Source organism: Fistularia commersonii, chromosome 25 (genome assembly GCF_037954325.1).
Source record: "Fistularia commersonii isolate RoL2024-O1a breed Wild chromosome 25, RoL_Fcom_v1.0, whole genome shotgun sequence".
NCBI classification, from domain to species: domain Eukaryota; kingdom Metazoa; phylum Chordata; class Actinopteri; order Syngnathiformes; family Fistulariidae; genus Fistularia; species Fistularia commersonii.
Genome location: NC_141308.1, coordinates 8,049,280 through 8,076,592, shown reverse-complemented (window position 1 = coordinate 8,076,592; position 27,313 = coordinate 8,049,280). Strand labels below are relative to the sequence as shown.

Sequence of the window (27,313 nt, the reverse complement as noted above, 5' to 3'; positions counted from 1 at the left end):
TTTTTTTTTTTTGTTGTGTCAACATGAAGTTATTGTCCCTGAGATGAACCCCTAAACATAAATAATTATAAAATCAACTGTACTAAATCCACACACTACATCGGGTGCAATGACATGTTTCTTGTGGTAAAGATGGTGTTTTATCTTTTTTTTTTTTTTGCATCTCATAAACGTAAATCGCACCACACACTATGTACATTTCACACTGCCCAGAGGCGATTAAGCCAGTCGGTTTCATTTGAACTTCTGGTCTTGTGGCGTGGACAAACTCCCGGCGTGCTGAAATATTTGGGTAAGAGGGAGGGTCCTCGGGGGAGAACAGATGAGGGGACACAGGGGAGGGAAAGGGGAGGCACAACAACATTGGGGATGAAAGAGTTCAGCGGGGAGGGGGGGGGGCAGCAAAGAAAACAGCGCTAAGGCTTGCAGGGGGAGGCGGTGAGGGAAGGTGGAGGTTTCCCAGCACCCTAAGGAAGCCATGTGGCTCCACACAGAGCCATGTAATAGTTAAATCATATCAATTAACCATGAGCCATCAGGGGATTAAGGGTTAATCTCTCCCTCGGGAGAGATGCAGTAAATTAGAGAGGAAGGAGAGGGGAGAAAAAGAAGAGATCATAAATGCTCTGTTGGATTGGATGGGTGATAGCTAGTGTGATGGATTACAAATAACAGAAAAAAAAAAAAGCATATATCATGTAAATAAAGCGACTGCCCGAAGGATGACGACTTGTTCGCTTATTTTATTAGCAACAATGCTGTAAATTACTTGACGGAGAACGGGCACAATACAATGGCATTTGCATTTTCCTACCGGCAGTGAGGGAACAATAAGTGGCATTTAGAGATTAAAAACACCACAAACCAGGGGATAACTTGCTGCTCCGCCACACTCGTCTGGGAACTGGCCCACACCTTTATCAGTCGGGTGGAAGGATGGGGCGCCGCAGGAACGCAAAAGGGCACGAAAAACCTCCCCCCCCCCTCCCGCCAAAGCGTCAGGCCCCATGAAATTGTCTCCTTAGATTTAGAAACGCCCTCACCTGATTAAAAAAAAAAAAAGAAATCATATACAATGAGAAATATGAGGTAGGGGGTTTGGGGATCTATATTTGGCAGAGATTGGGTGACTGAGCTATGGGGGGTTTGAGAAAGACACAGGAGCCCCCTTTTTCTTTGGTGTGTATGCAAAAATGGCTGAAGTGGGTAATGGAGCCGTGAGGTAAGAGGATTAAGATCAGCCTTGGGTCAGGACTGATAGTGAGGAATGGGGGACATGGCGGGACAAAAGGATGAGTAGAGGAGGAATGAAAATGGGAGAAAAAGAAAGGAGAGAAAAGGCGAGATATAAGGAAAATTAGACAGAGATGGGTGATTTAAGGCGAAAATGTGAAATTCCGAATGTGGAAACTCTCCCTCTCATCCTCTCTTTCAGGACCCAAAGATTTTGCCCCAGACTCCGTATAAGTGATCATATGGGATCGGAGCGCTGCCCTGATAAGGAGCCCCATGATCATATTGAACCTCATACTTTGAGGGTTGCAGGAAACGAGCCAGCAGTAGCTCTTACGCCGAGGAAGGGCTTGATGGCTGCAGGACGGTGTGAGCTGAAATGCCCAGAAACGAAGAATTTAGCCAGATCAAGCATTTAAATGCAATAGAGGGTCTATGCAGGTCTCTGTGAAGCCTGCCTGCGGACAGAAAATGCACTCAATATTCAATAAGAAGGGGTAGAAATTACAGCCATAGACCTGAACCTGGACCTTTCTGGGCAAAAAACAGAGCTTTTTCAGATGTGCAAATGAAAATTGCAGGGCATGAAACTCTACATCCCTTCCAGGATGACACCGACATGAAGACTTCACGGTTATTAAAAAAGTGTTCAATCTGCAAAATCACTCAGCATTCAGTACATGAACACCTGATTCCCTTTGTTGTTTTAATGCGGCGCTAAATCATATTGCTTTTAAAGGATCACATTTGAGGTTTACACCACAAAATATTGAAATATCCCACAAAAAGCACATAACATATTCCACAAAAATGTGGGATGTTTGCAAGACCTTTTTTAACCTTAAAACTATGAAAAAAATGGATCAATTACACAAGCCAACACTCAGAAGGAAAAAATGATCAACTCCAAATGCTGTTGGACTGCATGAGAATTCTAATAATCTTACTTGTATAGAATTTGTAAATGTGGGTTTTTCTCCCGAAATAAGTAGAAATGCATGTGTTATTCTTCTCAGGATAGGAGAACGCTCTCAGCTTCCCTCTCACATATGAATCTGCAGTCGCTAGTTGCGTATCTTAGCATCAAGCACGGGTGTAACTGTCTCTATGATTCTGTCAAGCATAAGACAAGCTCTTATATATTGTAGCGTTTTAGTCAGGGAAACACCCGTGTGACGGTAAAACATCTGTTTAAAGAACAATAGCTGTTGTCGGCCACAGCCACGCCACACAAGCCTGCAATACAACTAAGTGTTCCCGCTCAATGCCAGGTAAAAAAACCCGGAATTCATTGCATCCCAAACCACACACACAAAATTACCAGCAACCCCCAAATCACACAGAAAACATGCATCAACATAAACCCCGACATTTGTGACTTGCTACAATATACATAAAGAAATGTATCGAAATGTAACAAAGAAAGTCTGGAAAGAACTCTCCGGGCTGAGAAGCAGCTATTCTTAAACTCCTATTTCTTCACAAATATGACATTTCATCTTCATTTTTGTTATATGTTATCATATATGTTATCATATAGAACATAGAGTGGTATCAGTCACCTCACTTCTTGTTAAGAAAGTCAGTGACCATTTCTTAGTAGAATCCAACTATGTGCAAAAAACCCGCCCAACAACTCTGAAACAAAAAGTTGCAGAGAGGTGACTTGAGTTTATAAACTTCTTGGTCCTTAGCAGCCTTAGTGACCCATTTTGAAGCCTGAACACCAATCTGAAAAGGCTGAGGGGCCTCATCTAAATGTTCGCCTGACCGACATGTCTTTCCTTTAGCCAATTAGCTGCCATCACAGGATCAGATTCATCTCTTATTTGCCAGCCAAAGAGGCTCAGCCGCACGACCCCGGCCTCATGGAGGCACATCGCCTTCACAGCCCTCCCTGGCTCCATCTCCCCATCCCAAGTCTTAATTCAGACACTTTGAAGTATCTTGGTCTGAGGTGAGGAGCCACTCAATCAATTACGAATAAAATAATCTCCTTATGATGTTTCGAGGTTTCTTTAAGTAGGAGGGGGGGAGCAAGAAGAGATTACGGAAGCCAAATCAGTCTCTCAGCTGCGTCTAATGTGACAGGAAGAGAATCAGCTGAGAGGATGGTGGGAAATTAAATAAGAAAAAAAAAAGATTATGTTTAAGTGTGTCACCTCCAAACACTGCTGTGAAATCTCTAACTTGATCCATGAGGAGGCGGCGGTGGAGTGGAGGAGTGAGAATGGATTATTGCAAGCTGTGTTGAAAAGGGACAAATGGTTGCTTGAAAAGCTTTTTGCTTACCACTTATTCACCGCACGCGCGTGTGCATTTCAAGTAAAAGTCCAAGTCATATGTTTACTGATTGTGACTTGAAAAAACAAAGAGGAGGAATGTGTCATCCAAACGGAAAAATCCTTTCAGATAAGCTTGCATCCTGTATCACGGATGGCCTTCAAGACACACATCTACGTACGGTCACTTTCTAGGCTATACTTAATAGCATCTCAGAAAACGTGACTTTGACACTTTTTCAAATTCACTTCACATACACATGCCACATATACTAAAAATGTGACAAACACGCTGAGGTGAGCAGGTAAGGCTACACACACTAACTTGTAACCATCTACAAGGATACAGGAGAATGCTAGGAGCGCTAAAATGAATAAGCATCCACATACTAACCTGTATACAAAAAGTAAGTCACGTTTACCATTGCTTTTATTTAGCATCAAGAGAATGTTGTAAAAAATCTCCAAGCGTTCTTGACATAATAAACTAAACAAGTCCCTTTTCCTTCCACCCTGCATGGCCAGTTCTCTGCCTCTCACCCCATCAGAGTGGCTCACCCATCTTGCCTCCAGCCCTTTTGATTTTCTCCATGGCTGACTGTTGTTTCTGCTGCTGCAAGCTCAACCATCAGCGCGCATTGATCGCTCTCCTTCATCCTCAGCGTCACCTCCGTTATACCTGACTATGAGGACTAATTCCCCCCGTTCTCACCCTTCTTCATCCGAGATTGAGAGGGTCGGAGGAAAAATCAATAACAGCACCAAGTGGGGCGGGGTCAGGGGTCAACGAGGTTCTTGACAAGTGTGTCAGGGGAAGGGGGGAGTGAGGGAGGGAAAGATGTGCTTGTTTCTGTGTGTGTTGCATTAGGAGTGGTCAACAAAACAGGGTGACCAGAGGCCTCGTGGGTGCAAGTGTCAGGCTTGTCACTGATCAAATTTATGACCATTGATCGGAGCTCGTGTGTGTGTGTGTGTGTGTGTGTGCATGAGAGTGTGTGTTGGATCGTGATGAATGTGTGTGTTGATGTGGATCATGGTGGAATCTGACAGGGGTGAAGAGTCATCATATAAAGCCCATTATGGCCAAACAAGCCAGTAAAACAAATGGATCCCCCGAGATGTCACGGAAAGGGTTATGCTATTCATATTTCCATGTATCCGTGTATACGTTTATCCATTTCTGATTATCTCACTATTTTTCAACTTTCAAACAGCAGGGAAAAGTGTAAACACCATTTTTGAGGGAAAGTGAGGAAAATGCTCACATTCATTTTGCATGCCTAAAAGTTACAGATATTGATAAGCTAGTGCTAACATATTTTTCAATACAAGACTCCACATTTCCAACAACGAGAAAATGCAAACGGCTCTATCACTAGGTGCCGAAGAAGATCCGAATTCAGCAGTTTATTTATATTCTGCTCCTTATCTATGATCAATCATGTTTCAAAAACCTATGCAAAAAAAATTTGCTTTCAAAATTTGGCTGCTCTGGAACATTAATGCAATACTACAGTAGAACACATTAGGTCTCATTTAATAACAGTTTGGAGTTTTGGCCAAAAATGATGACTGATAATGGTATTGGTAAAAAGTTATCTGAACCATTCTGGGTAGGATCTGTTGATTTAAGTGTATATGGGGTCAGAATTACTCTCATATGAGGACACAGAACACACACCTAATGAATGCACACCTTATTTAGGCAAGAGCCTGGAAACTGCTGTCATTAATAAAACTGGTTTGCAACACTTTTTAAAATGACTGTCCTTCAGATCCAACCCTGTATCTTTGGAGCGGTGCAATAATGATGCCCCAGAAGTTTCGTGCTTGTAAACGCTTGTCTTTTTTTAGTTCTCTGCTGTTGCGCCTGCACATGCACATGAGGGGATGTCACAGCCATAGGCAACGGTAGTTTCAAATATATTGAGCTTGGACATTTTTTAGAGCAAAGCATCATCCATTATTGTTTATTGACTACATTGCAGTTAAGGCTGTAGATGATTAACAGCAGTCTCTCGACTGTGGAATGTTTCAGGAATAAACAACACAAATCCAGTGTCATGGTTTCCTCACAGGCCAAATAAGGCTCAGGGCACTTGCATTCAGGTGAAACGATCATTCTTAACAAGGGTGTTAGGATTTTGCTGGAGCCGTTCCTCACGGTTTCTAGTCCTTTGGTAAGCTATTCTAATGGTCTCCTACACCTTTATTTGGTAAATGCATATATATATATATAAATGTATAAAATCATATTTAAATCTGTCAGTATAAGGCTCTGTAAAAATGTGAATTTTCCCATATATTGGAGTATGAATTTAAAACAGGGCACAAGTTGAGCGGGTAAATTCAAATTCTGACCCCAAGTGTCCGAATGTATTCCAAATGCAGCTTTCCGGCGCAAAGCGCTTTACCAAAAGCTGTGATAGTGTCAATTAGCGTTTAGCTTAGCAATCTCCTGTTGCTGCTCAATTTGACTGTTCATTCCCCACTGTTTAAATTCTTCATCAGTAATCGTTCACTATAATCTCCCAGGCAACACATAATCACGGGCTTTTAACACACTGGAATCAGCTCACCCTCCTCTCTTGAGAGTGTGTGTTAGTGTGTCTGCCTTGATGACAACCCTTTGACAACATCCAGCCAACTGGCCACTTTTCAACCAATTACTAACTGAAATTCCCCTGGTTCGATGGGTTATTTCTCTGCTATGGGAAAAAAAAGAAAGCTATGACAGAAGTTAGGGCTTTGCTTTGTCATGTTACCTAAATATAAATCTAATTATTTTCTTTTGGGGTATCATTTGAACTCCATCGGGGCCAATGAACACACATTCACTCACATGTACAATTACAGTACGCACTCTGTTTGTATGAAAGGCAAAAACTCAAAACGAATCAATTTACAATTTAAATAGAAATATAATGAGCTCATGTGGCAGTGAATTACACTACTGATCAATTGATCATGTCAAGGACCATTAGGTAAACAAACATATCCATAAGCTTCTGGCTTCACCTCCTGCGTCTGCAGTACTAGAAGATCACTGAAAGGTGCATGTGTGTGTTTCTCTGTGCAATCAGATCATAAGGATTTAAGTACACTTTCCTGGGGTGTCTCCTTTGAAATAAGAAAAGCGCACACCAAGTTCTCACTTCAAACCCATGTACACAAATGTAAACAGTCTGACACACACATTCCCCACTGTGACTATCCAGCCCAGCTTGTTACACAGACAGTTGGGCCCAGCAAGGTTCCTTTCAGAAGCGGTGGAGAGAGCAGATGAGGCAGAGGCGGGAGAGCAGGGGAGAAATTCAAACAAGGAGCAGGAAAGAGGAAAACAAGGGAGAAGCCAGGGGCTGAAATCAGACCTGCTGCCTGGCCTCACACCCGTCTGTTAGTATATAGGTATCTCAACAGGATGTTAAATGTTCATCCAATGCAGAAAACCAGCCATTTCAGGGCAGTAAAAATATGAAAATACTTTGATTAAATGGGTTTTTGAGCATTCCATAAAACTGCTTATTATCTCAATTCACAATCTTTAAAAATTCTGCTTCGTTTTTTTTTTTTAATTGATCAAATCAGTTGAATTGAGTTCAATTAATTTAATATTTATAGTTTCCCACAGACCCCATCTTTTACATTGGGAGTTTGAAATGTCCCCTATCCGGCATCCCTTATTAATATTGGGAAGTGATCATGGCAGTCACCACCAATATCCTAAGATTTACCAACAACCGACCACCACACTGGTGGTAGGTTCCTCATGAACGCAGCCATATTTCAAAATACTTTTCCTCCCATTCTGCACAGACACTCTATGGAGCAAAAGTAAGCCTGAACTCTGGGATCACCATGCTCTCATGGGGAAGCAAGGGACTTAAATGTATGATGGTACCTGACAGCTAAAGAGCGTTGTAGGTGAGAAGGATTTAAAATTCAAGTCTGGATTTGACAGGGGAGTTGGTGCACAAAAGCCAATACATCTCGCATATGAGTACCTCTCAGGAAACACATGGCCAAAGTCTGACTCAGATGGACAGCTGGGATGTGTAATAACTGTAATACTTTAAAACTATTAAAACTTTGTGCAACACATAAAGGATGTATCTTAAAATTAACTGCCACCTTGCATATAATTAAATAACATGGTTCTGGGTGTTGCCTTTTTGAAACGGCAAAAAAATTGAACTTATGCAGGGATTCAGATCTGCAGAATGTTATATTAAACTAAGTCACTCATTTGGTTTCATTGACTGGTAATAGGGGGTGTCATCTGCATAACAGTATTGTCTTGTGAACAATAATATTACAGTTTTTCCCAAAGAAACTTAGCAAATAAATCAAATATTAATGTTACATGCATAGAATGTTGTTTAAGTTCACAAATGGGGTCTCTGGCTCAACTGCGGTGGATGTCTTAACCCTGGTGCGGTGGCTCACTGAGAAGTCAGGGGGGGATCAGACTTGAGCTGGTGATGGTGGAGAGTCTTTTGATCTTTGGGTAGCATATTTTTTCAGCAGGGACGGTTTAAAATTGCTTAATTTATGTCAAACAAAATAATGGCATATTTGGAATTTTCGGGGAAAAAGCACTTATAATTCAATTCAATATCATAATTCAATGCCCTGTTCACTATTTGCTTGTTTCTTTAATCCTCAAATATTAAAATGTCAATCTATACTAATCTGCAATGCAGTTAAAAATATATCAATTTTGTCCAAAAACTAGCAAACCGGCAAACAAACAAATCAGAATTAAGTAGTTGGAGCACTCAGAAACCTCTGACCTACACCAAGGCCAGTACATCAGTCGGTGGTATTTCAAAGTATTTAAGGAGCCTGTTACTTTAACATTTCGGCCATTATTAGCAGTGATTAGCACAGCTGCAATGATCATTTTTCATCGATGGCAACTTTTACTCAGGATCAACCCTTTCATTCAATATAGATTATTTCATGACCAACTTTTTCATGGAGTTGCAAAACACTATTGAGATGCCTTCAGAATACTGGTAATCACAAAACCATGTAATGTGGTCAGATGCCCGAGATGGGACAGGCGCAGGATGACAGCTTCAGCATTTCTATAAGGGTTTATTTCATGCCAGCTGCCTGTTCAACGAACAGAAAAAAGTGCCTCCATCGCCACTTCCAGAGCAGGATAGGATATTATCCTTGGCTTTTGGGGGCAAGGACACATGGAAATGCATTTGGAAAATTAGAATATCCAAGCATATACTGTAAGTGACAGCTTGAATGATCTCTTTTGGTGACATGCCAAATATGGAGCATGCTATCACTGCTAACTCAAATAACACACTTTCCATAAAACTATGTGTAATTAAGCACATCCACACGTTCACCTGGTACAACGCGGTAACAAATAGGTGCCTTTGCGTCGGATTCCTTGTTATTTATGATACTCGACCTTCATATCTGGCTCGAATAGGAACAAAAAAAAGGAAGGCTGCTGATGAGGAAATAGCAGGTTAATACAGGATGAAGGGAAGAGAAATAGATCCATGCAAAAAGAAGGAGCTTTTTAAAGAGGGCCATTTGTAAAACAAGGAGTTTGATCCAGATTATAGGGCAACAATGACACAATCCCTTATGTTCATTCCTGTAATACGCTGTGAAGAAGAGGATTTATACTTTATTGTGAAGGAATGCATCGAGGCCGCCTTGCGTCTCCTTCTCTGTCTGCCTGCCTCTTTGGGAAACATTTTCCCCCTCCTGAGGCCAGGTGTAATCCCTGCATGGTGGAAACAAAGATGCCCTCAGCCAACTGCTGATCAGCCTTATAATGGTTCAAGTATTACGAATGATACCACCAGAGGGAAAATTCCTTCAATCCAGTCAAAAGCTTTCTCTACACTAGCTGACTCCGCTGAGGGCCGTTGGTTTGGGTGGCTGGTTTCCAAGACAACTCTGCTTGTCTCCTGGTTGGATTGCATTGGATTGTCTTAATTGGCTGTAATGAGTGAATTGTCCCAACTATTCACTTCATTAGCTTTGTTAGCTCTATTAGGAATGAGAGGAGCCAAGGAGGAGATTGTGATTGAGAGTGTTAATGAAGGCAACAAGGTGATTATCATGCTGAACGTGTCTAAAATTAAAAGTGAAAGAGTGACGCTTTTGCTTTTGATAAACTTTGAGGAATGACGGAAAACGACCGAAATGTAAAATCCTGGACAAATCCCATCAATTGCATAGGATGAGGTCTCAGAATTTTAATATTTACCTCTCAAAGAGCAGGTGCGACTTATTACCACCATCTATCCCTCAGAGCTCTCACTAAAACCTCGAGAGCTCTAAGTTTCTCAAATCCATCTCCAGATTAGGGTCTGACTGTCCACAGCGAAGCAGATATAGTGGGATTTTCCACGGCAAAGACATGTTGTGGGAGGAAGTGAAGGGATTCCGGCTTTGCAGAGAAGTTTTACAGGGAATAACATTGTCAGAAGCCTTGTCAAGAGTTCATCCCGTGAACCCATCGCTTTAACGGAGGGAGGAATCGAAGCAGGTCCGCGCCTTTATTAACAGAAGAACACAAGATCACGTAATCCACGGAGATTACGCGGAGGGGTTTGACGATGACGCTAGCTGAAAATTTCCAGTCGTTTCAAAAAATGACAACTACTTCGAAAAAATAGCATCTGGGTAAATATCTGGTCTCCCTTCCTCGAATGTTCCCAGATGTTACAATTTCTCAAAGAAGATTTCCAGTCAAAGTAAATTGCTTTTGTGCTTTGAAAGCGTTCAGAAATGCAAACGACAACCACGCCTCGAGTCACAGCCGCCTTGACTCCAGCAAATAAAGGAATTGAGGAGATGCTGTCCTTAAGATGGGATATTTATGCAATATGAGATTTTCTTGGATCAGTTGGGAGCAGGAGAAGGGATTCATGACGCTTGAACATTTATTGCCACTATAGTCAAATTCTGATCAGCTCAATTCAAGGGCAAAACCACTAATGAAAACCTGCTGACAGCCTGAAATTGATATTTCCCATTTAACGCGCAAAACGAACCGGGTCAACCCCTACAGTTCGCGGCGCTTGGTGATGGAACTGACTGCATATGTCACTTATCTCCAGATATGCGCCCTCACTTTTTTTGCCAGAAAGTTTCATTCTTTTCCACATACTTTCTGATTTTAGCATCGTGACCTTGGCGCCGCTCTCGATAGATGGACAGCCAGATCATCTTTCTGGAAGTGTCTCCGTGAACATTTGAACAGGCTTAAAGCTCAAAGTGTGTCTGAGGTGCAGTATGGAGGTGAATAACCCGTGAGTCGTCCCTCCAGCTGCGGCGGGTCTCTCTCCGTGATTCAGCTCTTCCGGGAAGCTTTAGCCCTCCCTGTATGGTCGCTCCCTGTTCAATTCTTTAGTGTGTGAGATTTCTTTTCCTCCGAAAATCTCTCTCTCCCTCACTCCTTTTCTTTCTCCCTCTCTGTCACTCTCCAGTTTTTTTTTTTCAACACATAGGTGGATTAAGGCAGAGGGGCTTTTGTTTAGATAAAGCGAAGGATTAGGGAGAGATTTGCCCCCATAAAGTTGTGGGCTTGATGGGCCTTTTATCCCTGCATGTCCCTAAAGCTGTGTTGCCTCTGGATTAAGACTATACAATGGGGCCCCTTGTGCAGAGGGATCCGGGCCAGAGAGAGAAAGTGAGGAGAGAAGGCAAGGAAAAGAACTGAGACAGAGGAATTGAGACAAGGGAGAAAAGAGGGCGAGAAGAAAAAGAGCACGGGATGGAGAGAGAGAAAAAGAAAGGAGAGGGAGGGAATTATTCAGCTTTTAGAGGAAACTGACAGGTCGAAAACTTTCAGATGAGGGATTTGCCGAGGAGATCCTGAGATCTTGTCACCAATAAAAGGGATTTCGGGAGGATCCAGAGGCGTGGGGCGGACAATAAAAGGCAAACCCTTGCCGATCCTTTGAAATTCATTTATCTGCTATTAAAAGAATAAATAAAATACGGGGAACAGAAAGCAGGTCTTACTGCAGGGAGCGCTAATAAAGTGTCTAATAGGTGGCTCCTGGCAAATTGCTTTGTTATTCTTGTCAAAAATGGTCCCCTGCAAGATGTCGATTTTAAACTATACATCAAAATGATTAATTGCCGTGGGATGAACAGATGCTGAAACACCCTTGGACGGTGTCGGGGAGGCTGAGTCTTGCCGGATTGCGGGCCTTAATGTATTCATGAAGTTGAGGAAACATCATTAAGAGTATTAATTAGCTATTACAGTGCAGAATTCACCGGTGCCGGGGATCGGGATTTTGTTTATTATGCGTTAATAAAAGGCCTGGACACGCGCTAACAATTAAATGGTTAGATATAGATTGATTTTTCTCTTAAATATTCTCAGAAGGATGAAAACACAAATCCTGCCAAGTGACAATATATGCATTTATGTAGAAATACACACATATATAGTGTTAAATAAAAGGGTAAAGTCGAGAAAGGCTCTGGCATTTTTCTCTTTCTAATCTAAATTGTTCGTCAGCTGGAGGTCATTGTATACCCGGTGTGTGTGGAGCGGTACAGGGGTAAGGGGATCTTTTTTTTTTGGGGGGGGGGGGCGTTTAAGCCCCTCGGATGCGCTGGACAGCTCCAGTCGCTCTAAGGAGCTTTGGGTGGAGAGGCGCCGAGGAGGAACTCTTTCTCGCTTTAATTGCTTTAGAGACGGTCCTCACAAAGAGACAGTGGCCAGATTTACCTCCCGTTTAAGTTCTTATTTCCATTGGTTCACAAGTTAATCCTCTTTCTCTCTCAAACCTCGGAGAGAGGGGGGGGGTGTAGGGGGGTGATAGGAGCCTACCGAGGCGAGGAACCAGAAGAGGTGGCACACCGGCTTCCTGGAGGAAGGTGAAGACTCTAAGGAACATGTGGAAAACCTAAATGGTGGAGGAAAAAATAACAGAAGGATTGGCAAAAAAATCGAACACGTCATTATTATTATTAAAATCATTATTATTGTTGCTGTTGTTACTTTTATTCGATATCCAAGAAGCAATTAAACAATATGGGTATATTAATATGTAAAATGAAATATGGCAAAAAGGAAGAAATCTAATATTTGCGTTTAATCACTCTCTTCGATTTTTACGTAATTTGTGCCTATTTTGTGATAGGGAAAAAGTGACATCAGCTGATTTTTGATTATATGACGTTTGAGGTTTTGTGAGGCGGAACGGGCCTTGCACTGCACCGATGAATCTCCCACTAGAATATGCAGCTTTATATTACGGAGGCAACTTTGCGCTGCCCTTAATTCCCCACCTAAACGGGTTTGTTTCTCTCCGAGAGGAAAAATCTCTTTCAAGAAAAAAAAACCTTCAAGAAGAGAAGGGCATTATTGCTCTAATCCTCTTACCCGCAGTCATTTTCAGACAGGGGTTTTTGGAGGCTGAGGTGGCGTCTTGTCTTCCCTATCCCATCCCATCCCAGCCCAAAATCCTCCCGGGTCGGCACACAGTCTGAAGGCATCTATTAGCCATCTCTGAAATCTGGGATGGAAACAAGCCGCAGAGCAAACAAACCAGAGGGGTCGGTTTTTCCTCCTCCTCCTCCTCACCGGACCTCAGGAAAAACAATTGGATTTCTGAGGGATTCCACAGTTTGCACAAAAAAACAGTCCCTCATAAAAGAAAACGACACGCCGTAGAACACCTTTTTTATCACCGTTAACATTTTCTAAAGCAATCTAATTTTTTTGAAATAATGTTTTCTCAGTCTAGTTCAGATTGTTTTGAGTTTCCTGTCTCCTTCAGAGGTCGAGATAAACGTCCGAAATCTAAGGTGCGGCGGGGATTTTACACGGAAGTAAAAATCACGTCCAGGTCCCCTTTCAATGTCAGGCAAAAAAAAGGGGAGATCAAATATAATGTGTCGACTCCACGGACACGAAACTCCATAAATAAATAATAGTAAAAAAAAAAAAACAAACAGCCAGCGGGAGTGGACGGGCCTAATGTGATTAAATGGATCATGTGAGGAGTCACTGAACCGAAATCCACCGCTGGACGGCGGGCGAGCGCTTCGGCCTTTTTGAGTGACGTGTCCGGCAGCCAATGGGAGGCCGAGGAGACTCCGGCGAGGCGCTCTTTAAAGATCCCTCCTCCGGGTGTTTCCCGCTCCAGCGAGAGACGCGGACGACTCGCCGACAACACGCGTGGAAGGAGCGCAGAGGAGAGGCGGCGTGACGCGGCGCGGCAAGGAGGACTTTGACGTTTTCTCCACATTCTCTCCCGCGGCGGGAAGTTCAGGGACCGCAGGGACCGGGAAAAGACATCCGAGGAGCGGACGAGCCGAGTGGAGGGGGAGCTTTGGATTCACGGTCGTGACGGAAGCAGCGGACGGATACACGGGAGGTGAGAAGTTTGTCGTGTAAATAACTATTACTCACTTTTTGGCAGAAACAACAATTTTAGTATATTTAACAACCCCTTTCGATATTTTTTTCCCAACACAAATAAACGAGGAATATATGACGGGATGAATTTGAAATTAGTATAATTGATCGGAGAATGTTTTTTTTTTTAAATGCCATTTTTAAAATAGAGGTATTTGCAGCCAAATATATTGCTTGGCCTGCATTACAAAATAAAGATAATAATAATAACATTACTACTATTAATAATAATAATAACGATACAGCGTTGGAATGGATAAATAAATGACTTTTTTATTATTTTATATAAACGAAGACTTTACCCCCCTAATTTTATAAGACAGAACTTTAACTTCCAGACGTGTCTGTGTTACACATCGATATTTTGCCTCGCTGCGATTATGAAATTCAAATGTGAACGTAAGAGCGATTTAACATTCTGGATCACCGCTGGTAGATAAATGAGCTGACTTTAGGGTGTATTTATCCACGGCATCGTCTCGTCCACGGAACCCGCGCAAGCAGCTCGGGTGAAACAGGTCCGGGTCCAGCCGGGCCCCGGGGCCACCTATCAAGAAGCCGTTTTCTCCTCATTTATCCGGATCAAAGATTTACAAAGTACACGCCGATTTACATAATGACGGTGGGAGACGGTGAGCCTGGGGGCTCCGGTGCCCGGAGCACCGGCGGCTTTATGAATGACAAATAAAAATAATAAAAAAAAAGCCCCATCTCCTTCCTATGAGTGAGAAGGAGGCGGCGGATAGAGCAATAAAACAATACGAGGCCGGGAATTTGACAAAAAAAAAACAGACAGCAAGGGATCTTTGCGCAAAGAAAAAAAATCAAAACAATCAAAAAAAAAAAAAAATCAAAACAAATAAAAAAAGTCAAATTTCCTGTAGATGGATGCCACTTTAGTTTGGGTGTTTTGGGATGTTTACATTGTCATAGGTAAAGAGATAAAGAGGTTCACCCCCCCCCCCCCCCCCACACACACACACTCACACCACCAAAAAAAAGGACGCGATCAAACGCGCGCACACGCACGCCCGGACCCACGGTCCCCACTGTACGTCCGTCCGTGTCAGCGGTGATGATAAATGGAGGGCCCCGCAGTCGAAACCTATTTGCACTTCCATTAGACGGGGGAGCCAAATGGGGATCAACATGCATATTTTTACCCGCGGAGAAGCCATACATCTCAGCCAAAACGTTGCCCCGGGGCGGTGGGATAAGAGGCCGCCAGAGAGGGGAAGATGGGGGGAGGTGGAGGAAAGGGGGAGGCATTCAACTCAAATACTTGAGGGAGTAAAGTAAATGTTTAGCGAAGCAGCTTCTGTCCCCGCGAATTAGACTGTTCCCCGCCGCCCCTCTGATCGCATTCACCGGCGCCGCGGACGGACGCGCACACGCACGCCATTCCCCGCAAGGCACACGCACGACCTTCATCGACAAACGGGGGGTTTGCGTGGGGTCGTAATACGGCGTTCAATCATACAGACGGGGATACAAAAGATAGTATTTTAATATATTTTTGGCATTGCAGTAGAAAATATAGGATATGCAGGAATTAAAATAGTTAAAGTAAATTAAACAATGGCAGTTAGATCCAACGGGGTGGTCGGAGTGGCGGTGGGGGTTGAGGATTGGGGTGCAGCAGGGTGAGAAAAAAAGAAAACACGTCTTTTCCCCGCGGTCTCTTCTGTAATAGTTATCATAAGTGTCCGGGCCTCCGAGACAGCCCCTCCTGTCTGTTAATACATTTCTAATCGTGTCCTCCAGCGGTCCACGCAAGGAAAAATCTCGCCCAGGAAGGAGATCTAGAAAATACACTTTGTAAAAAGTAAGACTTACACGACGGTTATTTTCAGGTAAATTAAGATGGTTAGGTCGATATGAGAGAATAAATGCTGCAAAAAAGAAGAGTGATCTGAAAGTGAAACACAGGGCCTAAAATAATGTGAGAAATAAATTGTGATTACGCCGTCCTGAAATAAAAAATAATAATAATGATGGTAATAATGCAAATAATGATAATATTGATACACTTTCAGTGAATCAACTTTGTATCATTTTCCATCAACACCCCGATCTGTCAGAGCGACGTTCTCAACGGGGATTTGGATTCTCCAGGATCACGAACACCGTGCGGGAGGAGGGGGGGGCTTCATGAATAAGTCATCCGTCACGGCCCATTATGGCGGCGGCTGATAATTACCCCAATTAAAATCCCTTTGTATAATTAATGGATTGAGCAGGGTGGTAATTGGATGTTAATGGATAACACGTTTATTACGAACTGGTGGCCCCCTCCTTGAGCGCGCCAACCTCCCGGCGTTTATTAATAAATAGACGACGTGGGCCGTTTTGAGTTTTGTTTTTCAATCAAAATGTGTAGAGAGGTTAATAACCCTCCTGCTTTTGCTCCTCATCTCAGGTAGCGACCTCGACACCATGCAGCACTACGGCGTGAACGGCTACTCTCTGCACGCCATGAACTCCCTGAGCGCCATGTACAACCTGCACCAGCAGGCCGCGCAGCACGCACAACACGCACCGGACTACCGGCCCTCCGTGCATGCGCTCACCTTAGCTGAGAGGCTAGCAGGTAATGGGGTGCTCTTCCTCAACGTACAAAAGTATGGGGGTGGGGATCCTCGCAGTAGTGATGGGAAGTACCGATTCCGTGGTATTCGAATCTTGGTACTTCCACGCTACTCGTTTGAGTATCGAGAATAGTTCTAAAGTATAGATGCACGCATGTCACGTGACCGGAAGCGCAGTCCCAATTAAGCCTGTGAACAACTCGGAGCAAAAAGTGTTATACACCTGTATTTGGCAATGGTGTTAAATTTTTACAAATTTTACAATTTTACAAGTTGATCGAGGAAAACGTTCATGATGAAACGTAACATTCAGTGTCGAATCGTAAACGGTATCGCTCTTCACGACCCGACTGTTAAGCTAATCGCAGTTATTAGTTAACCGGCTAACGAATGTAAACAGTTAGCTCTTTAATTCCTTCCACTGCTATGAGTTCATTTTAATATCATTCCATGTTCAATAAAACTTGCCGCTTTGGTTTTTTTTTCCTTCCAACGGCTGCGCATTTCAAGACATCATCCTGGAGGCTCGCTACGGCTCCCAGCACCGCAAGCAGCGGCGCAGCCGCACGGCCTTCACGGCGCAACAGCTGGAGGCGCTGGAGAAAACCTTCCAGAAGACCCACTACCCGGATGTGGTGATGCGGGAGCGGCTCGCCATGTGCACCAACCTGCCGGAAGCCCGTGTGCAGGTTTGAGGAACTCTTAATTTAATCATGTAATCTAGAATTTTAACTATATTTGAATCTAAGACAGACAATCATCTACAGTATTTAAAAGTAAATTACAATTGATGACATTTATGCTTTTAATTTGAAAGACCTTAAATTTATCAGTTAGACTGTGAGTTGAAAACAAGAAAAAAAATCTGAGGAAAATCAATCAGTGCAGCTACACATTTCTACACAAACCAATATGATGTAATAATGAGATTTCTCACTCTCAATGCAGTCATTTGGCTTCACGCGCACAATTCATGCGTTCTATACTCCTGTATCATCCTCCTCTCGTAAGGTTTGGTTCAAAAACCGAAGAGCAAAGTTCCGTAAGAAGCAGCGCAGCCTCCAGAAGGAGCAGCTTCAGAAGCAAAAAGAGGCATCGGGGGAAGGAGGAGCTGAGAAAGAGGAGGCGCCTCCTTCCACCACGATCCTTCCCGATTCTCAGTTGCCTCCGTCCTCGTCGTCATCCTCTTCTTTGGAGACAGAGGGTTCTGTGGTCGGTCCTGTGCCGCTGGATATGGAGCTGAACGTCACGTCAGCAGAACATTCAGGCAGTGAGTCAGCGACGGAGGACAATGCCACAGACAGGGAAGATGAGAGCAAACCCCTGAGAGAGGAGAGAGCAGTGACGCCCGGGGACGTGTCGTCACCTTGCAAAAGACTCAGCCCAAAACCAGGTAAGACAACTGGAGTTGCATTTTTTTCTGCAAAGGTGATGAGATCTCTTGTCATTGATCCACTTGTCTCATGGCTTCTTGCTTTTTTCCACCCAGACTCGCCTGTCGTCTCTCCGTCAGTGACGCCCTCCTCTTCAAGCAGCAGTCTGGTCGGCGGCCCTTTATCTCAGAGCCACTCTTACTCTTCCTCCCCTCTCAGCCTGTTCCGTCTGCAGGAGCAGTTTCGACAGCACATGGCCGCAACCAACAACCTGGTGCACTACCCTGCGTTTGACCTCACTGCACCGTCTTCACTCCCCTACCTGGGGATGAACGTCAACATGCCCCCAGCACCTCTGGGCTCCCTGCCCTGCCAGTCTTACTACCAGTCTCTGTCCCATCACGCCCAGCAGGTGTGGAACAGCCCCCTGCTGCAAGCATCGGCCGCTGGCAGCCTCACCAGCCACAACAGTAAGACCACCAGTATTGAAAACCTGCGTCTGAGGGCCAAACAGCACGCCGCCTCACTGGGACTGGACACAATGTCTAACTGAGAAGGAGACCCAACGGAGGACAATTCAATGGGCCCGAGCCTCGGCCTATAAATTGCCCCTTCCTGTGTCTGTGAGACTGTGATAGTTGTTAAGGAGCACTGTATTGACCTCCTTGAGTAAGTGGGAGCAGGACAGGCAAGAACATCCCGGTGTAAAACATGCCAGCATGGACTGGATCTACAGCGTGTGGAGACAAACGGCCCTCGGGAAAAGAAATCCAATACAATATTGAACCGCTTGACGATAAAAAGTGAACGTTCCTATTCAAAGGATCCCGTCCACATTTTTGGCTCATAACATACTGTGAGGTTTCTAACGGACCTGTAAAAATAAACCTTTTTAATGTCAAAAAAGAGGAAGACGTATCACCGAAAATCATGCCCACTGCGGGAAAATGGAGGCGCACGATCTAAAGACAATGAAAATAATGTTTACATGAAGAGTAAATAAGGCAAGGCACTTTTGGAGGAATTAGGCTCGTGGAGTAGGGGGCTAAAGGGTATTGCTCATGCTGCAAAAAGACCATATCTGTCACAGCACCATTGGCATTTCAATTAAGCAACGCGGTTATGTACATAGCATGTACTACATAAATAAAAATAAACTCAAGCCATGTTTTGCCCCAACAGCATAATTAAAAGTGACTAATTTACCAGTTTAATGGCCAGTAATATGCCACTTTGTACAGAAGGCTGGTTTGATGATGAGAAAATGAGTTCAGTGACTAAATTCTCAAAAACGTTTAATTACATTTTGCCCTGGGCTGATGGAGTCGGGGCAAATGCAATTATGAGCATGCATAGCATTTAAGGCCGACCTCATCAATAGGTCTACACACTTAAACTGTCACTTCGCCGGCATCATGTGGCATTGTGTTGATCAATCTCATAAAAAAAAAGAAAAATAGAAAGACATGTCATTCATACAACTACTGTAGCTTAAATACTCTCTGGAGGAAGCACGCTGCTTGTCACGAAAACTCACACCGACTGTTAGCACTTGAGAATAATCACACGAGTCTGATATTTTCTTTTCTTAACATGTTATGGAAGATAAAGTCTTCATACTGGAAAAAAAATGCACAGTATTTTAATATGTAAAATACAATAAAGTCTATCTATTAATGTTTACTGATAAGGTAATTGTAAAGTCATCCAATGTTGTATAAATGATGGACTTTGTCTCAGATGAAATCCCTTTAGCTGTCAGATTGTAAGACTGTATTCGCTGAGCTCAACGGCAGCCCTTTCTATCCCTCCTCTCTGTGTGTACTGATCCGGCGGTTCAATTCATATTTGAAATGTCCAGCTTCTCCGGAATTAACTTGACAGGAGCGACGAAACACAACTGGATTGCTACCCCGAACCCACCGACTCCGCCCGCGGTGTTTTTCCATCCCTTTTTGCAGTCTGGAGAGAAAAGCTCAAAGGAAGTGAGAGACCCTCATTGAATAATTGACCCGCGTCCTCTGTCTGCCGCTCTCTCGATTCTACTTGAGTTCTGTTGTCCTGCTGTTGCTGTTTGCCCTTCTGTCTCTGTCAAAGTACTTGGTCCATGTTGTAGGTAGATTTATGACGGTGAAGGGGAGAGTCATTGGACGATCGGCGCTGTTGTTTCCTTTACTTCTCCCTAATGATGTAGACTTGAAATAAGTGTTGTTGTAAAATAATCACAAATAAAAGTATTGCTTGAAGATCTTTATAATGAAGACTTCTCTGGCTCAGTATCAATTTATACGAGTCATTTATGGACACGCAGAGTATTTTGAGCTCGCTACAATTTCAACTTTCTGGTGCTGCAAACTTTTATGTCAAATTGATCTAGTGACTAGTAAACCCAAGTCGAAAAAAAAGTGCCTAGTAACCGGAATTTTGAGGTAAGAACACTATTTGAATACTGATTTCTTTCTTTTAACTTATCTTTTTCCCTACCTTTTAGGACAAACACCTGAACTAACCTCCCTAGGAAAAAAATACCACACATCTGTTTTCACACGTGAACCTTAAAAACCATTATGAGCCACTTTTCATACTTGAACTTGAGTAAGCAATGCATGTACATTTATTCAGTTGTACGCTACCTACAGATGGAATTGTAGTAAAAATAGATGATTCCCATTTTCCCACCGGCAAGCCTGAATGAAGGGAACTATCTTGGAGAAGAACAGGCTATGCAAATAACAACCATAAAAAAGCTCAAATTAAAATCTTCAAATAGATTGTATAAGTGTCTGTGGAGAAACAAAGAGTACAGAGAACCAACGAGACAGAAAAAGAACAATGTAATCTGAAAAATAAAAAGCTGTGTGGAGACATAAGCCATCCCAAATGAATAAGCAGGCCATTATCCTGAAGAATGACGGCCCGGGGCGGTGATTATGCTGCTATTATATCTTTAACAGCATGGTTTGTCAAAACGCACAGACCCCCACCCATACCCTGCTGGTACACACACACACACACACACACACACACACACACACACTAGGACGCACGCACACACGCACACACACACACACACGCAGGCAAGTCATTTAGGCCTCCTCGCCACATCGTCTGAAATGTGCCCTTGTTCCAGATGCACTGTGAGACATTTCTCTGCTGTTAATTGAGGCGGCATTGAAAATATATTTTCCTCCTCCTGTGTGTAAATAAAAGAATTGACCTCAGGTGCCACATTTTACTGTGCTTCTGTCAGTTATGAATGGTCGCTCCTAAGTAGGATGGATAATGATTTCACAGGATTAGCAGCATTAATGTGGGTATAACACATCACCCTAACCTTATTGTGTTTATCACACTGTGTAAACGTGTGTGTCCTCAGCCAAGGGCGTTGCGATTATACGGCAGGTACGAGTGCAGTGTATACGAATCACAGGCAAACTTCCTTGTTATGCAGGTCAAGAATCTGTCCTGGTCTACACGCATGGATTTCCTCCCAAGAGGATCTATATCAGTTAACATAACACAATACGCTTGTTCCAAATGTTTTCTCATTTCTCAGAGCCCATCATCCAAAGCTCTCTCTCACTCACACACACACACACACACACACACACACACACACACGCACGCATGCACACGCACATGCGCCTGGGGGCTTGAACAGGGATTGCATGATTGTGCTGCTGTAGGGTCAAGTGTGTTGAGCTCTTGATGCTGGATCAGGTGCCTCCATCTCTAAGACTCAGGCTCATCTACTCAGTGCTAAAGCTGTAAACACCTATTTTGTACGGACTCATGTTCCCGTCCGTTCTCCGTTGAGGGAGTGGTGATATGCGAGACTCCAGTGGGAGACCAAGCACCATCTCCCTTTTCCTAAATAAATATGGGAATATGATGAACTACAAAGACTTGATACAAGTAAAAGTCAGAATTTGAAATTGATTTTCAGGAAAATGTAAATTGATGTCATCAGCAAAAAGTACTGAAAGTAAATGTAACCATTTTATACTGTTACTGTGTGTTTATATTGTTTTTTATAACTAACATTATATGTGTGGTATTTAATAATGTAATATGTCAACATGGAGCCCATTACGTCACACATATGTTTAATACAGTTCAGTCTATCTTTTACACAACATGCATGGCATATTAAAATAAAACAGCGAGTAGTTTTAATGACAAAACCTTTTGATACATGATTCAAGGTAAAACCGACATCTGAGGATGAGGTAAAATTGTCAAGTTAATAGGGAGGAGTACTATCTAATAAGTGGAATATACTGTAAGGTTTTTTCAGGTTTTCCTTTAGAACATTACACAGTAAGTATACAGTGCATGAAAGACATAAACAAGTAATGACAATATCTGACAAATTCAAAATCTATGTTTTACAAAGTAATTTACTAAAGTAGCCCAATATTAAAATATGGGAATAGAAAGAGAAAGGGAAGTTTTTGGGGATGAGAGAGTGCTGTGTAAAACCACCATGGGCCCATTGGTTTGCTGAATTTCTTTCAGTGTCTCACCAAAATACGAGACACACACACACACACACACACACACACACACACACACACAGAGCAAGGCCCCCAAACAAAAATCACAGTGTACCATTCAATCAGTGCTTTTCTCTCCCTCCTCTCCATGGTTCTCTTAAAGGTTTTAACCATGGCGAGAATGAAAAGTGCCAGCGTAAGAAACCTCAGCCAATTGAGGAGGTGACAAGGTCTGCCAGAATATGATCCTAATCCTGTTTCCAGCATTCTTTTAGCCCACTGGCATTGCCATTTCGCTGCATATTCTCTGAGCTGTCAGGCCCAGGGAAATCCCTCTAATAGTGAATTGCTCAGATACACATCAAAGCCCTCCTGGAAACCACCAGCAGGAAAGATGCAATCTGGCTCTCAGCTGCACGCTTGCGCACGAACACACACACATGCACACACACATACACACACACAGCCACCAAAAAAATAAAAGAAGAGGGAAAAGAACAAAAAAAAAGTGTGTGTGTGGGGGGGGAATTGCACCCTGCTCAAGGTGTCATTTGCCGAAAAACTTGTAAAAGTTTTGAAATTACAAATCCTCCCGGTGCGGATTTCCACCGGCTTCTTCATTCATACTTTCTTATGAAAGATTCGAGGGACAAATAAAGACGGGCGGTTACAGAGACAGAGAAACAAAAACAGAAGAGGAGTATCAAGGGGGTGACAACAGGTGGTTAATCTGTATCCCGGGCCACCTTCCTTTAGTTCCACCTCATCTTCAGATTTTCTTCTTGTCCTTTTTTTTTCTTTTCTTAAACACTCTAACTGCCATCTCACCCCTCCCAGGGTAATCTTCTTAGGGAGAAGAAAACCCCCATTCTCTCTCTTCTTAATCTGGCTGCAGCCTAAAACCTACGGCTGCATTTCCAACGGGGGCCTCATTGAACCGAATGGGCAGAGCTCCTGACTGGTTCGTGGTGCGTCGGATGTTCCAGTGAGTTCTTAGATCACGCATCTGAAAACTTTGTTTTTTCATAAGGATATTGTCAAATGTTTCTGATACGTAGCTTAGTGGGAGATTTTTGTTTCAAATGAGGAAAACTGATTAAATAGATGGAGGAATTTCTATATCTTGTCACTGCATCGCACTTTTTAGACTGAAAGTGATACCTCATTTTGATGTTTTATTTAAAAATCTTATTTAATGGATAAACTTATGAACTTCAGTGTTCAGGTAAGAGGAAAAAAAAAAACACTCAATAATTCCTGAGGGCCAAAAGTATCACAAGCGGTGGGAAACTTTATCAAATAAAGTAAGGCAAACACACACGCACACACACACACATACACACACGATGGAAAATCCGTGAAAATATTTTCAAATGATCCTTGTTTTGTAATTAAAAATGGTATCAAACTACCCCCTGATGACTTTATGAGACGAGGATATGGTGTGATGCAGTGCTGGGTAACCAGAAAAAGCTTTTTGTGAAAAATCACCCATACAGGACTGATGCTCAGAAACCGGTTTCTACAACATTTGCAAAAATAAAACAAATGAAAGGGAAGGAACCAACGTCTGCAAACACCTGATCTGTCACAATTACATTGAAAAACATTTGTCAAAACAAAAACACTCTTTGTCACTATAACGGACAAGATGATGACTGTGGAGGTAAATAGAAATTACATAGAAAACACCGCATGGCCCCATGTAGCAAAGGGCACATCCTGCTGGGCTCAGTGAGCACAGAGCAATGGCGATAAAAAGATTTCCTACCAGAGAAGTCTTCTTTCCTCCTGCCAACCGCGACACACATCTGATCTTCATCCCCAGAATTGGAAAACACCACAGCAGGTGCAGTTTTATCTGTTTTAAGTAGAAAAGACCTTAATATTCATCTGCATTGTTTTCTAAAAACACAAAACATTCAAGAGACATGGGTAAATTTATGCAGGTAAAAACCATAACATCTGTTCTTCCAAAGAGGCTTTTACCTTTCATTTTTATTAATAGTAATATTGCCGGTTCCATGTCTCAATACTTGATCCAGTAGAGTAAAAGATCACATTCCTTGCAGCTTGTGTAGTGTAAGGCTATTAAGAGTGTTTCAAATGTTTATAGGCAAAAAATAAATTGCATCCAAAAAAAAAAGTTAAATCCATAATATTCATCTTTATAATACACAGCATATGTCTGCCTAACGCAGGCTTACACACACAGAGACAAAAAACACAGCGCCTCATTGGCTAATTCAATAATAAAGCGAGCAGCCAGTCATGTCTACAGAATGTCTTCAGAATAGAGAGTAACTCATCTCTAACAGTCTGCCGTCTCCTGAGTGTTAAAACATGTAAATTTATGTACAGGCCCATAGGAAACACATATTTACAATACGTTTAGGTAATCACAAGACATGCGAACAAGCACTCGAGGCCCTGGAGACGAAAGCAGTCAATACAAAAATAGTTTTTATGTGTCATTAATTCCCCCTGCATTCCCCGATACATCCCCCTTTTACCGCAGTAATACAGTAATCACTCACAATCGCACCGAAAATTATCTGCACTCATCTGTGGAATAAAAAAGCAGAGGGGCAAAACAGGGCGAGACGTCCCATTTTAGCTCTCTGCTGCCTCTTTAATGTTCATTTGGGAGTCGCATGGCTGCCGTCCGTCCCCAAATGGGGATGGGAGTCAGCTCCTGCACTTGGAGCAGCTTAATGATAGTGGGATGGGGATGACACTCCGGCGTACCCCACTCGTTAGACACACACATACATACATATACACACACCTTTTTCATGCTACATTGCCTGGCCAGGACAACATAAAGGGTCATCTGCGGTGTGATGGAAAAAGAGGTGCACATTAGGCTACAAGGAAACATTTCACCTCTGAGCGATGTCAATGCAAAACGGAGTCAATCCAGCTATATAATGATAGCTGCATAGATTCAGAGGGAAATGGTCAAATAAGTCATTACCTGCCTGTTCATTACCAATTCCTCTGCTACATATCGCATTATTAGGCAAGTCATCAAAGCTGATGAATAACCGACCCAATTTCGCCGGAGAGCGAGAGAGAGCGGGGTCGTTCTAAAGAAAATTTGTGTCTCTGTGATGTCATGTTGGACCATCAAAAGGATGTAAACATTTATCTTTACCCATCTGACACACTGCAATGTGCTGGACTTCCTGTCAACAAACAACCTTTGCCATGCTTCACCAATGTACATATTTTTGATCAACTGTTGCCACCTATCGGGCAAAATATATAACTGCAAAAAAACTGCAAAGCAACAAAAGGTAGTCAGTCAAACGTGAAGACAAGAGCTTCCAGCGTTCATACAACTGAGCTTGATCACACAAGTAGAAAAACATGTTTTTAAAAAGAAGAGTGGGCCACATGTGCATGTCCAGCAAGTGTTGCTGTTTAACCTCCGTGTTCATGGGATGTCCTATGGGATGTCTGCAATGAGTTGTACCTGGAATGCTCAAAGACAGCATGTTTGATAAGAGCATGATATTTCAATAGTTAGAACCTGGCAATTTTTTTGATCCATGTTTTTGGACAAATCCCGCCAGCTGAGACGGCAAAGATGCTATATGATATAATTATTTGGTACGGAGACAGTTCAAATAGTGGAAGTAAAAAAGTAATTATTTTAGTTAAAAGCGATAACCTTTATTATAGCCTTGAGACCCAGAAAAAAGTATCAAAACTGCACAATAACGGTCGTGCGACATCAAAAATGAAGCACACTTATCTGTCAAAAGGTATCGTACAGTTATGTCAAAAGGGTAAAGGAAGCAATTTCTCATTGTTTACACTGACCTATATTTTATGTTTCACTTGTTAAACTTCATATTCTGTTACGTGCACTCTCAGCATTCCAGCAGGTTTGATCCTCCACGGAGTTTAAGTCACTGAAGCAATTACAACAGGTGATGAAGACAAACTGCAGTGGTGACCGGTTCCCACTAGATAGCAGCAGCGACACGCTGTGGTCACCATGACCAACCAGGTGAGTTTGTGTGGCTTGCTGAGAAAATCCTTGGCGGTAATCTGGGTCACACGTTACCATGTGTGTGTGTGTGTGTGTGTGTGTATGTGTGTGTGTGTGTGTGTGTGTGTGTGTGGTAGGTCAGTGATCACAATGCAACAACATTCAAACTTCTTGTTAAACTCACATTTGAACCTTGGTCGCAGTTGCATTTAATTAATCTGATGTTCCCCTAGAACTTGAAATCTGCCTTTCTCTCCCCCCTATGTTAATATTTGGCAAAGATCATATAGGATAAAGATCCACCATGAACAAGTTGCCAATGAGCATGCGTATCAACAGTTATCTTTTATTAGTCCTTATAGATTAGCACTTTTACACTGCCTGACCAATGACAATGGTTTTATTCAGTCAACTGAACATCAGCAATATGTTGATACCAAGTTATCAAGATAATGAGATGCTTTCACTCAAAAGTTCGGAAGAACAAAAACGTTATTGATCGGATTTTGAAAGATGGATTTAAAAAATGCAGTTCCACCAGTCATTACCTTTGATTTGGTAGCTATGCAAAGTGATGCAGTTCACGGTTTTAAAATTTTATTTTTTCCCAGGGATGTTTTGAACTGTATATCTGTGGCAGTACAAGGACATGATAGTCAACCTGACCATCCATGTTCTGGTATAAAAATTGTGTATCACAATTATGACATATAACAGGTAAAAAAATCACAGTTAGATATATCTAATATATATCAAAATATTGCCAACTGCTGCAGCATTGAGGGATGCAATTCCAACCGACATTTGTCTTCACAATAATAAGCCTTGTCTTGTTACTAGTAGCTGTAAACACACTGATGATGTTATTTTTCTATAAAGTCAAATAAGTCCAAATCATAATCAGATTCAACTTCA

At 42.6% G+C, this 27,313-nt stretch overlaps 1 protein-coding gene across 1 annotated transcript; it reads left to right on the top strand.

Moving 5' to 3' along the window:
* The first annotated feature begins 13,668 nt into the window (after nucleotides 1–13,668).
* Nucleotides 13,669–20,163, top strand: dmbx1a (diencephalon/mesencephalon homeobox 1a). The gene is made up of 5 exons (XM_086172089.1): nucleotides 13,669–13,900; nucleotides 16,361–16,531; nucleotides 17,040–17,218; nucleotides 17,541–17,922; nucleotides 18,019–20,163. The coding sequence occupies exons 2-5, from the start codon at nucleotides 16,378–16,380 to the stop codon at nucleotides 18,453–18,455; spliced, it is 1,152 nt and encodes a 383-aa protein (XP_086028215.1). The 5' UTR covers nucleotides 13,669–13,900; nucleotides 16,361–16,377; the 3' UTR covers nucleotides 18,456–20,163.
* The last annotated feature ends 7,150 nt before the right edge of the window (nucleotides 20,164–27,313 follow it).